Raw genomic sequence first — 15993 nt, 5'->3', positions numbered from 1 at the left:
TCACATGATTTCCAAGAAAAGAAAAAAAATATTTTACCAACTCTTCATTTCATCATACATTCACTCTCAATCGAACCCAAAAAGAAATAAAAACCACAAAAATTTGAGAAATAAAGACCAGCATATTTTGGGTGATGAGCTATGACTATGATATGCCACCAAATCAAAATATCTTTTAGTGGAGTTGTATTAGAGGGAGGTAAGAAAGACAAAGCAACAAAAGAAAACAAAAAATGGAAAAATAATTATCAGGTAGTGATTGTATTAAGCCGGATGAACCATCCAGCCAGCTATTCTCAGCCATTATGGAGACGTTTGGTTCTTGGATTAGAATCATGATTCGAATCAGGGTACGAATCCCCTTACCAAACACACCATTAGATTCTATCCGAAGGTTATGATTCACCCAAGGGCTTGCTTTTTCTACAAGTCGCGTTTTACAACCCATCTCCGGTTAACATCCCACTTAATGATGGGAAAAAGACGACAAGTCGGTCCAAGATGAACTATTTCTCTCTTAAGTAGAGCAAAGTAAATGTCTGTTTGAGATAGTTTGTGTTTTTAAGTAGTAAAAAAAATATAAGTTAGAGCTTTTTAATTAGTATTTAGATAGTGTCTGAAAAAATATGTTTATATTTAAGAAGAGTTTTTAAATTTATTTAGAAAAAAAGTCAAAAATACTTCTTGTTATAAAAAGTAATGTAATAAAAGGATATGAATTAAATATTTAATTTGTTGTTCACAAATAAAAGATTAAAAATGTAAATAAAAAAACTTTTTCATAAGCACTTTTTTTATAAGCAATAAGGAGATAGCGTGTTCTAAAAGTACTTAAAAAAAATCAAAAACACTTTAAGATTGATTATCTAAACAGATTCAAAAGTGACTTTTAAATTAAATAAATTAAAAGTAATTTTTTTTAAGCCAATCCAAACGGGCCTTTAAACTTTATGGGGAATTGGTAGAAATTAGACGTCTTCTACCAACAATAAGTCTCTATGTTACCCTATATTATTCTTATTTTAAGCATTATAAATTATAAGTTATAAATAGATAGCACATAGTTTTTATTTAACAGAAAATCCTATTTATTCTAAATCTGATCTTATTTTATATATGTAAATAGGTAAATTTAGGTCAAAAATTTTTCGTTTGACTCTCTGTATTAGGCTCCATTTTCTAAGAGTTAATTACAAAATATCCCTCCGAACAATAACCGGTGTAACACTTTACCCTCTCAGTTTGAAACATAACATTCATTCCTTTAAAAAAAACGAGAAACATAACATCTATGTTCCCTCTAAAAAAAGAAATTTAACAAAAATAATCCTTTCATTAAAATTGTAACAAAAAATTGGTACCTAATACATACAATGCGAAGGTATTTTATATAGTCACCCTTTTAAAATGTAATATGAGTTTAAAATTTAATTTTATTAGAACATATTTAATATTTTGAACAATTAAAAATACGAAAGTTATAAGACAAAGATACAGATAGTGTAAGGGTTATAGGCACGTAACAAGCAAACATGTCTTAAAAAAACCTAGAAGGGTAAGAGTGTTGGTATTGCATCAATCCCGATAATTTAAGGCCATGTTCATTTCACCGATTCGAGTTTAGAATTCGAATTTTATTACAGTAAAAAGTTCTCAGAAGTAGTCACATCTAACTTTTTTACTACAGTAAAAAACTCTCACATAAAATCACATCTCAACTCGAATTAAAAACTCGAATCAGCGAACAAAACAGGATTCACAAACCATTCCTCAACAAGCCAGAAAGAAATAACACTGAGAAGTCAATACAAATACAGGAAATATGATGATGAAAAAGTGAACTACCCTGTTATTAACTCGATGGAAAGCAATTGTTGTGAAACATTCTATCAGTATCGATTGGAATCTTGCCCAAACATACCGTTCATCATATTAGTTTCTTGCCTAAATATACCGTTCATCATATTAGTTTTGGGATTAGAGATGTTACTCTAAAAAAAAATTATAAGAATCTCGTTGCATTATTTTTTTTTTTAAAAAAATACAAAAAAGAATTCCTTCTCTTGTGCTATTTTTTGGGAAAAAAAATCTCAAAACGCTTCATTTTATTTTGGACAATATACGTTTTATTTGAATTATTTCTTCATATATCATACGTAATTGAGATGCATATGGTGCAGTTTATTTAATCTGTAAGTTTTAAAAATGTTCTTCATGAATATTAAAAGTGGAGAAAGTTACGTTGTAATTGAACAGTTGCAGTGCAAAAAGTCACGTTGAAATTGAAGCATTGTTACGTTCTTTATATTAAAAGTTGCATCGTTGTTTGATTAAATCCATCCGTACCAAAAATACAGTAACTTAAGTGGACCAAACATATGGAAAATTACCTACTTGCCCCTCAAAACAATACAATTTTACAACACTACCAAGTCAAATAACCATGCCAACTTGTTACAACCGGTTGCAAACTTTAAAAAAATAATTAAAAACTCATTAACATTCAATTACACCCATCAGTTATGCACCCTAACAGCCCACCAAATTTTTAATCATTTGCCATGTAAGAAGGGCTGAACTGTCCATCCGGCTGGACGGAATCAAATTACTATAATTATATATAACGTATGGTAACGTAATTTCTTGTATTAAAAGTTTCAGAGACCGTGTCCAAAAGAGAGGGACACTTTATCAGCAGAAATCCTGGGATAGTGTTGGTGACAAAAAGTGAGTGTTGTTTTGTTTCTCTTATTGCAATGCATGATTGATTTAGAATAGATAGTCCAACTTCCTATACAAAAAGAATGCCCGACTTGGATAGCAATTCCATTTGCTTTATAAAAATATAACTGAATTCAAACAATTAACCAAATCACGTAACGTTACGGGTCTGTTTGGTTCACGCGTTTAAATCAGTAATTCTAATTCATTTAGCGCGAATTTTGTGTGAGAAATAATTTTTAAACTCAAATTTTTTATGAGATAAAAAACACTATAATAAAATTAAAATCAAGAGTTTAAATACATTTCCTAAACACCCTCTACATAATTCATGTGAAGAAAAAACGAAAAGGAATATGAAGATTTCTACTATAGAAATTGAAAAAACAAACTGCACGTTTTTATTTTTCAACTATAAAATCTATATAAGAAATTATTTGTTTTAAATATTTTTTATTTTGGTGTAATTTTAATCAATTTTAATGATTAAAAGTGTACACTACTAATAGAAGTTCTTATACATTATATATATTTGGGAGAAAGAGGAAAATATGTCAAGACTTGAGATGAATTAAAATTAATAGGTCAATAGTTTACATAAGTTAATAAATATGCCAAATTACTGTTTTCGTCCATAACTTGTCTGGTTATGAACCATAACTTGACAAGTTATTGTCCATAATTCACGATTTTTGTCCATAATTTGTCCGGTTATGAACCATAACTTGATAAATTTATTCATAATTTATCTAATTATGAACCATAACTTAACAAATTATGACTTATTAATTTCTATAACTAAAAATTAACTTATATACTTTTTTTAAATTTTTTATATTAACCTATTTTCTACTATTTCCCAATATGTTTATTGAGACAGAAAAGAAAGAGAGACAATATTACATAAAATGACAAAAAGAAAATACTATTGGAGTTCAAACATAAGAGAATAGACACGGGTAAAGGTTGCCTAGTGCAGCCTGCAGACTGCAGTCCACTAGTCACCAATTTAAATGGGCCTGGGCATAATCAATTAACCCGTGACTTGGGTTTTTATTTTTTATTTTCTCTCTTTTCTTTTAGACAACTTTATTTTTCTTTTTCTTCTTTCTCTCTTTACCATTGCGATTAAGATGTAAACACATTAGAAAATAGCAGCACTTTAGACAGAAAGTCCAATGCACTATGCCTCGTAAGCATAAATACAAGCACAATTTCGTTAAAAGTAACCACTACAAGAGCCTCTAATCTCTAGACTCATAGCCCATCTTTTTTTTTTTTTTTTTTTTTTGCTTGAAAGTGAACTCATAGCAAAAATCGCAATAAAATCTTCACACCCTTTTTTCAGTTTTGCTTAATTTTTAGTTCTGTATAAAATAGAGTGCATTTCCAGGTGCCACTAATGTCATTATTCATGTGTGAGAGAATGACTCATCCTACTTAACATTTTTGTCTTTAGGCTCCTATACTTTGCTATTTTTTATTTAGCTTAAGCTTTCATTTGGCAATAATTATGAACTTTATTGACCCCATAATTGAGCTACCAGAAAAAAGAGAAATTTGCTAATTTATGATCTTCTTAGTCAAAAGGAAGTTGGATCATTGGGACCACGTGTACATAAATCTAGGATTATCTCGTAGTTAGAGACCTCTACATGAGTTAAGCTCCTACTTCTCTATTAATTAATAATTGTATTCCTAGCATGCATTTGTGTATTTGTGACTTGAACGTGATTTTAGTAATGGAATTGGAATGGAGGAAGGTAAATCAACACAGAAACGAGAGCCAATTCTCCAAATCATCCTTGGTTACAAAAATTCTGCTAATATCTACTCAGTCGTTTGCACATACATGTATTATCCCACTATTTAGAAATCCAAAACTAGTCACTTTTCACTTCCTTTTGTTCTGTGTATCCGAATGTCACCATTTCTCAACTCCTATGGTGCATGAATTGAGCGAGTTTCTTCTTATGGGAAATATGCAAAACCACTCTTCAAACATGCAACCTCTTTTTACAGAGTATTGTCCCTTTAAAATAAATACGCAAAGATCGAGAGTTTTTTCAGTAGAATCAGAAAAAATAAATCACCGGCAATTCTCTACTTTTAGTATTCAGATTTGTATTGAAAAATGTCTAAACTGCATATCTTTTTAATTTAATGTGATTTTAACTAAATTTGACGATTAGAAACCGGTAATGTCTTACCAGAGAGAAAGATCCTGTAAAGATAGCTGGATGAAGATTTGGTGGCTTGAGCATTTTGCATTACCAAACCACTTCCTAGTTCTAACTTTTTATGGACATGTCTGAAAGTGCCGGTAAATACAGAGGATATACTCGAAAGTAACTGCAAAGGATCTCTCTTTCAGCGGATGATGTTTTTATCGAGATATGAAAATTGGTTCAAATCAAATGTACATGAATATGGTTCAACAATTCAAACTTCATTTTTCTTAAAAGATCAAAGATGTCAAAAGTAAGTGTTTCTGTTCATGTCTTTAAATTCTCGATGTAATAATGTCATTCCTTATATCATCTTTTCTTGGTAATTTAATCTCTTTAAATGAGTATTTACTCCCAAATTCCAGGCTTTTTCTTGTAGTGATTATGTAATTACGGGGTCTATATTTCCATTATTTAAAGTCCATATTCGCTTTGATGGTGTTACAAAAATATAAAATAAAATCACATGGCTTAGAATGGAAGAGTGCAACTAATACTTAATATTCTATTGCAAGTCAAATTTATTCACACGTTATGCAATATAAAAAATAAAATTCAAAAATTCTGTTTAAATATCAATTTTAAATTATAAAAGAACAATGTGTGTTGTCAGTAAAGAGCCTTCATAAGAATGGAAACACATAATGAAAAGAGATTAAAACTACTTCTCCATATTTATTTTTTCTCTTTTATTGTTTTTTATTTTTAATATTAACTCTTTTATAAACTAAAACAGAGGGGAACCGTAGAAAGAAACAAAGGTTATCATTTGTGATTTTGTGGTTCACGATTCCATTTAAATCTCATAATGTTGTGTTTATAAAAGAATAAACAAGCACCATGTAAAGTTGTGAAGGAAGCCGGCCGATTTAAAAGGAAAAAAAAACATATTTATAATGTAATATATCCTTATTTATCAAAATCCAAACCAAATAACTAAGTGGCAGTTAAATGAGACTAAAAATAGCCATGTGGCGAAACTTGCATAAATCTGGGACACGCGGTATGTTAACACACACATAGAATATAACAAATTTACTAATTCACATGTGAAGTAGACGGTGACTACTAGGGAAAGAAAATGTCAAATGATGTTCCAACAAATGAGTTTTATGAAAATTTTATCCTTGGAAGATGTGATATTTCTGTTTTGCATTAAACTATTCATTCGGTGGAATTGGACTTATTACCTTGTAAGCATCTAGTTTTATATAACAAAATAAGACAGATATATGGAATCCTAGAGAATCCTCTAGTAAAGGCCAAACTAGGAAAAGGGAAGGGGAAAAGTTAAACTCGGTGAGAAAAAAATGAAAGTGTTCACTGTTCTACAAAAAGAAAATGACCATTTAAAAAAATATATATATTTATCAAGACGGCATCTTTTTAAATTGGTAGAATTCAGATTTTCATCTAGTTATTAAATTATCATATTTTTCTTAGTCCGTAATTTCTTTCTGAATAGACAATAACAAGATGAACATAAGAAGGATAATTAAAGTATGCTTTTAAGAAGACATTACGGTGTACTTCCTCAGTTAATTTATATCATTCTGTTATTTGATGGTTTAAAATTGTGTCATAAACAAATAGATATAACGCATTATTGATCTTTAACTTTCTAAGTAGCCAATGACAAGATGAACATATGTAGGATGATTAGAGTATGCTTTTAAGAAGAAATCACGATGTACTTCCTGAGCCAATTGTATTACCTCACCAATAATAAATTGGCATTATTTGTAGTCCTGTAATGCGCCATGCTACTCCTGCTTTAAATAATACCGAGAAAATTATTAAATTTATTCTTAAAGTGTATGAGTCGAAATTTTTATTAATTTCTCTTGATTAATTATTTTTTAATTAATATAGTTAGTTAATTAAAAATAATATTTAATTAAAACTGAAAAATAAAAATTCAGATCCACAAATTCTAAAAAGTATTTATCTCTTTCCCCGCTACCATATACTAAAAAGCAGTGCAATTCGCGTGAATTTTCATTTATTGAGAACAAAGTTGCAAATTGTTCATTTACTCCCAAGTGTAGCACATACGTCATCATTACTGAACAAAACCAACTTCTCTTTATTAAATTGGGGAAAAGGCTACGGCGTTCAAATTCATTTCACTTACCAAACGTAAATAACGAAGGCAATAGTTTAGCTATTGTGGGGACGGATTGATAATAACAGCTTTCAAAGAGATGTTATTTCAATGTTACAAATATAACTCAGTTCCATCCACTGAAGGTGACAACATTGAGATTTTTATATATGTTCCCACAACTTTAGTTCAACCAATGTTTGGTTTGTGCACACTGTTAATTTAGGGCCTGTTTAGTTTACTGATTCGATTTTTTAATTCGAGTTGAAATGTGATTTTATGTGATAATTTTTTTACTGTAGTAAAAAAATTAAATGTGACTGTTTTTTAGAGCTTTTCACTGTAATAAAACTCAAATTTTAAACTCGAATCGGTAAAATGAACAAAACCTTAATATTTTTAACTTTTGCCAAGATTACTCATTTTCAGAAAATTAGGCGAGATCGCACACAAGTTGGGACGAGTAATGAGTAGTCATTTTGGCACAAGGTATTTCATTGACAAAGTTCTATGAGTAGATAAATACTGATGTTTTAGGCTCGTTTCATGGTGCGTTTTCGAGTCTAATACACTTTACCAATATTGTTTCGTAAACATATCTGTTTATTTTGCATTTACAACATTTAAAGTCGCAAGTACGTTAATTTTATAAAACAACACTAAACCCTTACGAATTTTGAAGTATATTGTTGTAGTTTATTATCAGTCACCGTTTGTATTCACTATTTAATATGTAAACATTTGTATTTATTATTTAACTAGTAAACTCAATTGACATAATGTATGGTCCGTTTAGTTCGCTGATTCGAGTTGAGATGTGATTTCATGTGAGAGCTTTTTACTGTAGTAAAAAAGTTAGATGTGATTGCTTATAAGAGCTTTTTACTGTAAAAAAACTCAAATTCTAAACTCGAATCAGTGAGAAATGAACGGCCGTATTATTTTTAAAAGAAAATGAGATAATAAACAGTAAACGCATGATTGAAAGAGCGATGTAGCATTACTCTTTACCATGTGTATGGGATTCTGACCTTTTCCAGCGAAAGAAAGAAACTGTGTTAAAAGATTCTGATAATTGACCAAGAAACGACAAGAGGGCGAGCAGGGCAGCAGGCAGCGAGCGGCACAGAGCAAACAAATGGAGCAGCGGCTTTGTAGGACCAAGCCACTGCCACAAGCAGACAAATTGAATCTCCTGCGCCTGCGTTAAAATGTTAATTTTGCACAACCATACAAATTGGCTGCAACAACATCAACCCAAAACCCAAAACTCAAAAACCAAAACCCAAAAACCAAAAATCAAAACGTACACGAATTCCAATATCCACTATAAGACTGATTTTGATTGGACTATATAAAATTAAAAAAAAACCTCCTCATGACCAGGACTCATATTTTGGACTCTCTTTGCGCGCTTGTGTGTGTGTGTGTGTGAGTTTTAGGCGTGCAAATATTCCCACTCTCATCTCTAATCAGACTTTTCTTTTGGGTCTTTAACTCCCCCTGTCTCCTCTCTCTCTCTCTCTCTCTCTCTCTCCTCCTTTAAGAAAAAGAAAAATCCTTTTTTAACTGTTTTGGTCTTAACTTTTCCCTCTTTCTCTGACCAACTTAAAAAAAGCAAATTCTAAGCCTTGACTCGGGCACCCATAATCCTAACCCAATAAACAAATCTAACCCACTTGGATTAAGCTAAAACCTATTTTCTGAGTTTAACGTTTTATGCAAAGAAATCAATCAATCAGTCTAATGTGGCCTAATTGTTTTGATAAAAATCTAATCTTTGGCCTACAAATATCTCAAATAATAATAGAAATAGTAATAATTGTTATAATAATAATTGGGAGAGTAGAAAATTATAACATTTCTGGGTTGTCATGAATAATTCGAAGGTACTACTGATTTTACAAAGTAATAGACACAGAGATCTGGTTCTTCTTCTTCTTCTTTCACTTTCACATAAAAAGTGGATCTTTACAATGGCAGCAAAGAGATAGGGAAGCTTCATTGCTACTCATTAGTCATCATAACTGAACAACCCTTTTGAAAGATTTATCTGAATTTACATAAGGGAGAGATTGACTAATTATAAATAAATATACATAACATATATTTAAAATAAACTCATTATCTCCCCTTTTTTTTTTTCACTTTTCGGTCTGATTTTGAGAAATGAGTTTCCCTTTTTCCATGTAGAAACAAAACCAATCACGACCGTTGATCAAACTTTAGCCGCTTCTGATGATTTTCTTGAAGGATCGCTTACAGACCGTGACAACAAAGAAGCCTCCGAATCTACAAAAAATAAAAATAAAATAATAAATAATAATATATCTTGTTATCAAATAAAAACTTAGCGAAAATAACTAATAATTATTACTGATAATTATAAATTAAGTAATTACCTCTGATGGCGTTGAAAGATCTCTTGCAATGCAAAATGGCGCTTTGAATACCGTCCTGCTGCTGCAAAAGCGAGTCGTCTCGTCTCCTAGATGACGCCGTTTCCGGCGGCGTCACCGCAACAGCCGCCGGCCCCGCTGCCGAAGCCGACCGGCTCTTCCCCAAGTGCTTGCGGACCACTCTGAGTCCGGCCGGCAAGTTTACCTGCTTCAAGCTCTTCGCATTACTGCTCGCCGGAGCTTCAGAAACCACCTCCGGCTCCGAACTCTTCTCCGCCGTATCCGCCGGCGCCCGCGACGGAGATTTAGAAAGAGAGGCTTTGAGGCTGAGGTGGCCGGATAATCTGAGCTTCTCGCCGTACCGCCGCGAGACGCGAACGTAGAGAGGCTTCACCATTTTCAAATACCTCTGCATTACTTCCTTGGCGAAACGTTTCTCGTCCGAAGACGAAGAGGAAGAGGAGGAAGAATCGTTGTCGGAGCTCTGCTTCGAAGAAACTCTTGAACTATTGTCTCTGGTGAAGAGAGAGACAATCGGGACTTCTTCGACTTTGAACTTGACGGTGAAGAACTTCCCAGCTTGCTGTTGCTTTCGCTTTTTCGGCTGCTCTTCTTTAGAAGAAGATCCGGCAGTGGCTGCAGATTCTGGTTTCTCGGTGGAGGTACTAACACTACTGTTCGCCTTGGATTTCTTCAGCCCTAACATGAAGACACGAAACTTTGTGGCCGATTTAAGAAGCGAAACGGGAAACTGCATTACTGGCTTTGAGTTTGGTTGATCTTGATCAGAAGGAAAACTCTCGATCGGAACAAGCTTTCCCTTGAAGAAGAGATCGTCGGAAGGAGACAGAGACAGGTTTGGAATATTATCAGTACCGTCCGTACGGTCATTATTGCTGGAGCCGGAGGAGAGAGTGAATTTGAACTCGCTCTCCTCATCCTCATCTTCTTCCTCTTCTTCTTCGTCGCATTTTTGGGCTTCTTCAACTTGTTCTTCTACGCCGTCTTCGTCTTCTTCATCGTCGTCGTTGACAGAGAACTCCAAATCGAAGAAGGGGCCGTCGTCGTCGTTGCCGTTTTCTTCGTTGTTGTCGTCGTCGGCGACTCCGTTAGAAGTAATGGGTTTCGAATTCTTAGAAGCAGAAACGCCGATATTATGATCTCCGACTACTCCTCCGTCGCCGCCGCCGCCGCTGCCGCCTCTCCAGTATTTGAGCAGGCTGAAAGCTTCCATTGTTGGGAGAGCCAGTATAGAATACAAGAAGAAAAACTAAGACAAGCTTAGTGAGAGAGACTAGAGAGAGAGAGAGATGGGTTAAAGAAGGAGAGGAAAAGGCAGTGTTTATATGAAGAGGGTTAAAGGCGAGAGCTTTAACCGGGGAAGAAGGAGAGAGGGTTTGATTTTGGAAAGAAAACTTATTTTGGGTGTGGTGGGATACGTGGGTTGCAGAGAGTCATGTGAGACCAGTCCTCGCGTCAGAGAATAGAGAGAGAGAGGAATACGAACGCCGGACCGGTTCATTTTATGGATTTGAAATAGAATTTAAGGGTTTGTTCGGTTATATTTTTAAATTATGAGAGTTAAATTTAAATTATAATTTGAGTTTATATTTAAATGTGTATATTTGAGTTGTGATTTTAATTAAAAATTTATTTTAGTTTGTGTTTGAGTGAACCAAAATTTAAATTTAAATTTATATAATATTTTAATAAAAACTCAATAATAATGAAAAATTTTAATATGGTATATAGGTGAGGTTTAATTCGCATCTTCATTGTAAACGTATAAAAAAAAGTATTTCAATCATAATTAAAATGAAAAAGTTATGACGTTTTTAAGAATATAAAAAATATATTTATTAACTTGAGTTTGAGTTTAAGAACTTGAGTTCAAGGAAAAATTTGAACTAAGATTTTAGCCTCAAACTCGAGTTCAAACTCAAATTTTACAAACGAACATGAACTTGAATTCAAAATTTTTTTGAGTTTTACTCGAAAAGAACAAACCATAAGTTTTACTATAATAAAAAACTCTCATAATCTGTTTAATTTGCTGATTTAAGTTTTAAATTTAAATTGAATTGTAATTTTTATGTGAAAAATTTTTACTGTAGTAAAAAAATTAAATGTGATTATTTTTAAAAAAATTTTATTATAATAAAATTTAAATTTTAAACTCGAATAAAAAAAATTTTAAAAATAATTATATCTAAATTTTTTTTATTATAATAAAAAATTCTCATATAAAATTATATTTTAATTTAAGGTAAAAATTCGAATCTAACCGACTAAACAGTCCGAATATTAGTCCAATACTACTTGCTATTTGCTACTGAATGGTAGGAAGTACGTACGATAGCCGTGCACCTTCTTTTGAACTGGATGGTGGGTTTGTATTTCGTGTGTTTGGGAGTTGCGTATTGCGTTGTGCTCCCTAATAAGACAAGTTAAGAGCCAATTTTCGTCCACGTTCACGAGTGTGATTGACCTCAATAGTAAGTTGGGTATATTTTCTTACTTTGCTTTTATTAAAAGGATAATAGCTACGTTGTGATATTTTAATTTTTAAGGGTCTATTTAAAAGATATATAAAATTATATTGTTTTTATTATAACGTGTGAAATTTAAATTTTTTATAAGAATAAAATACTGTAACAGAATTAATAATTTGAGTTTGAGTATATGAAATAAACGAGTCTTAAATATTTAATTTAGGCATATTTAGTATCTGAACTTTCATTTTTTAACTGTTTTAGTCATTACAGTAAAATCGACGAACAATTCTTAAAATTTACCAAAAAAATAAACAAGTGTTTATCGCATAATAATCTAAAATTTTACAAAAAGATTTATGTAATATGCAAAATTTTCTCGTTATTACTATTAAAACCTATTAAAAATTGTAATATTTTGCACATACTAGCTATTTATGTAAAATTTTCTACTATTATGCGAAAATGATATGATTGTCTACACTAATTTCAGAAATCATCAGTCAATTTTACTGTTAAGAATCAAAACTGTCAACAAATAAAAGTTCAGTGACTAATACATTTAAATTAAAAATTTAGGTACTAAAATGTCACAATACTCAAAATTAAGAGACTAACACAACTATTAATCCTAATAAGGAAAAAAATCACAAGAATGTTTGCCGAATACCATACAACATATCCTACCCATCACACGAATAGCACATCACCCATCCCTATTAAGTATGTTATAAAGATACTCCGTTACTGCTAAGTTATACTCAGCGGTCTTATAATATGTATTTAGAAAGGTTTTATGACTTGGGGGACCAACATAATGTCATAATCCGACCCTTATTTTCTTCGTAGAACTCATAAGTCGGCCTAAATAATCTCTTTTGACAACATTAATCATGACAGATGTTATTCCCACGTAACAAAAATATTTTTGTGTGATTCGTTGTTTATTCAATTAAATATTGACGTCTTATTAAATTACTTATGTATTTTTAATATATATATAGTACATTGTTGGGTGAAAATCTGCTTAAGATTCCTAACAAATACTACACACTTGATTTTTTTTTTATCTTTGTCCTCATGTGAAGTTTTAAATCCTACAAGCAAAAGACATGCCTAAGACACCTAAAAAGCGCTCAAAGATTGAACACACGTTCTGATTTAAGGAGACGTTTGATTCATAGATTAGAATTATTTTTGATTTACGTGTATTTTTTTGAGAAAAAACACTATAACGAATCATAAATCATGATTCAAATTATGGTATGAATCCTCCTACTAAACGTCTCATAAGAGATTCTCATGAAATATCCAATAAATCAATGTTAAGAATTCTAAGTGACGTAGGACAAAAAAAAAATTCAAAATCAAGAAAAGAAAGATAGTTTTTTGGGAGAGAAAGAATTCCATTGAAAAATATCTTTCCAATTTCAGGATTTGATAATTATTTTGATAAAATCAAATTTCAAGAACTATATTTAATTTAGTTTAGTATGGCAATGCACCAAACCCCGTAATTTTCGTTAATTCGAATTTTGTTATAGTAAAAAATTCTCATAAATAGTCACATTTAATTTTTTTATTACAATAAAAAATTCTCACACAATATCACATTTCAACTCGAATTAACGAACTGAACGGGCTAATATAAAATATTATGATAAAAAATTAAATTTAAATTTTTGTAAATTTAAATCGTGATACAACGAGCAAGGTCTTCTGTCTTGGAGTGAAATTTCCTAGAAGAGAGGAGAAAAGGCAAAGGAGGAATAAAATAAGGGTAAAAAAGAAAGCCTCATCTTCTCAGCTTTGAAGCCAATAGGCTTTTGGGTCTGTGATTGGGACTGACCACTGATTCACTCCCCACATTTACTTTTGGCACACAAAAGTAACAGTGCACCACAGTACTCTCTCTCTCTCTCTCTCTCTCTCTCTCTCTCTCCAAACTGAGTAAACCCAAAACCCCTCTATTTTAGCCTAATTTCCTTATATGTGTCACGTGGCGCACATGCAAGTTGGTCTTTTATGGCCTGTGGGGGGGACCTACTAAAACACGGAGCTTCTTCCTCAATTTAAACAAAAAATAATAATAAAATAAAGCTTTGACCTCTAAAATCCCAAAGTTCAACGCCAGCTTCGCCCAATCTGGACCGTTCATCAACCTTCACAAAAGGTCCACACATGAGAAATGAAGACCCACTGAACTCAAACGGAAGAGCCCTTCATCAAATCCAAATGATTTTCTCTTTGGATAGCAACCGTTCGATATGTGGACCATTCTCGTGAATTCTACGATCGTAGATTTTCGAGAGGACTTGTTGTTCATAAAGGGTCCCACAAAAGCGACATCGCAACTTCTCCATTATCTTAAATAAATGTGATTTAATCACACGTGGGACCAGATCTATAAAACTCTGAAAATGTCGAAGGTGTCATCGTTTGTATTAATATCAAAGGTACTGAGAGTGATATAAAATTTGCATGCAATCTTTGATCTGTAAACGTATTTTTGTTGAGACACGATAGGGTCTATAAGTTGACAATTGTGGCTGCATGTCTGACTTTTGTTCCTTAGCGGTTCCATATATATAATCTGTTTAGCATTAATAAGCTTCGTTGATTTTCTCATCAAAGAAGAAAAATAGAAAACAGAAGTTTCACGATTTTCTTCCGAGCCAAACAACCAAACTTTATCAAAGTGGTCGTTTCACTTTCAGAATGTTTCTTAGCTCTTTTCACGTGGGGCACTAGATGAACAATTTTAAGAGCATTTTAATAGGGCCAAACATGCCCTATGAAATGACATAAATATAAGTTATTATAAGATTTTGGAAATAAATGTGGGACGAATTTTTTTCAACAGTTCTTTGAAATTTTGGAGGTCGGTGGATAGGAGTTATTGGCACGTTGCAATTCTGTTAATTAAATGACGTCCTAATAAAAATGAGAGAAAAAAAGGGACTGGATTTAATAACAAAACACTCATTATGTTAATACAAATTAAACGATTTGAGAAAGAATTTCGGAAGAAGAAAATAACACCAAAAAAAAATAAAAAAAATAAATTCATTGTTGTTTTGATGGCGTGTTTGTCTTCTTTTATAGTGTTAGATTGTGTTCTATAAAAGATGATAAGAGTTACCGCATCGCAAAGATATATAGGAAACAATATTTTAACATGCAGTACTATTCGTGACAGATAATTAATTCACCTTGATTTAATTAGAATATAATGTGGGAAAATTATTCATAAGGTATTTTATGTGTATCTTTAGTCAAAAAGAAAAAAAAAAAAAAGTGTTTCAATAACAAGCATGCTAAATGAACAATGTATGCCACGCCTTTTAAGTAATAAATCGAAAAAAGTTTCCCCTTGTTCTTTCCCATATCGCTTCGTATATGATGTCTTTTTAATAATTGCATTGGTTACGAGTTTGACGAGCACAATCCGCTAATGAAAACGCAAAGTGATCTATAGAAAATTCCAATACATGTCTTTTTTATATAGGAAAATGTCGGGTAATTTCATAAAACTACAAAGAAAATCTCAAAATCATGATGGTAATAATCACAGCTTTGCCCTTTGGCCTTTTTTTTTTTTTTTTTTTGGCACCACTTGACGTTTTCTTTTTGAAGGATAAGCCATAAAGTTTGGCCCCAGTCATTCTTTCCTCTCCTTTTTCCCTCATTTGTTTTGGATAACAAGGAGATCAGTCCCTTCTCTATACGTCCAAGTACTTAATATGATACCAAAAGAAAATTAATTATTTTGATCCAAAGTTTTACATATGATTCTAAAAAAAAAAAAAAAAAAAACAACGTTGTTTCATTTAAAAACAAATAGAAAACTAGCTATAGTCAATTTATACATGAAATAATGACAACTTTGCCATACCACTCATGGCTTTGTTTGGAAACACAGATAAATTGATAATAGTTAAGGGCCTACCTTCTAAAAAGGGGTCAAGGAGAAGCATTGACAGTCCCACCTATGATTTTAGAATATGATTGTTCCACACATTAGTGTTTGTGTGATATTTGTGTAGGGA

At 31.9% G+C, this 15993-nt stretch overlaps 1 protein-coding gene across 1 annotated transcript; it reads right to left on the bottom strand.

The window, feature by feature from the left end:
• Window positions 1-8880: 8880 nt before the first annotated feature.
• On the bottom strand, window positions 8881-10968 carry LOC21390108 (probable membrane-associated kinase regulator 2). Its single transcript, XM_024176216.1, has 2 exons — window positions 9456-10968; window positions 8881-9345 (listed from the first exon to the last, which is right to left on the bottom strand). The coding sequence occupies exons 1-2, from the start codon at window positions 10684-10686 to the stop codon at window positions 9272-9274; spliced, it is 1305 nt and encodes a 434-aa protein (XP_024031984.1). The 5' UTR covers window positions 10687-10968; the 3' UTR covers window positions 8881-9271.
• Between the last annotated feature and the right edge of the window lie 5025 nt (window positions 10969-15993).

The sequence above is a fragment of the Morus notabilis genome, unplaced genomic scaffold (genome assembly GCF_000414095.1).
Source record: "Morus notabilis unplaced genomic scaffold, ASM41409v2 Scaffold1168, whole genome shotgun sequence".
Classification (NCBI taxonomy): Eukaryota; Viridiplantae; Streptophyta; class Magnoliopsida; order Rosales; family Moraceae; genus Morus; species Morus notabilis.
Note: the sequence above shows the minus strand (reverse complement) of the source record. Positions and strands in the feature narration are given on the sequence as shown.

Coding starts and splice junctions, on each gene's coding strand:
- LOC21390108 (XM_024176216.1), bottom strand. CDS start 10,686: ATGGAAGCTTTCAGCCTGCTCAAATACTGGAGAGGCGGCAGCGGCGGC. Junction 9,346..9,455: donor ATCTTTCAACGCCATCAGAG/GTAATTACTTAA, acceptor TATTTTTTGTAG/ATTCGGAGGCTTCTTTGTTG.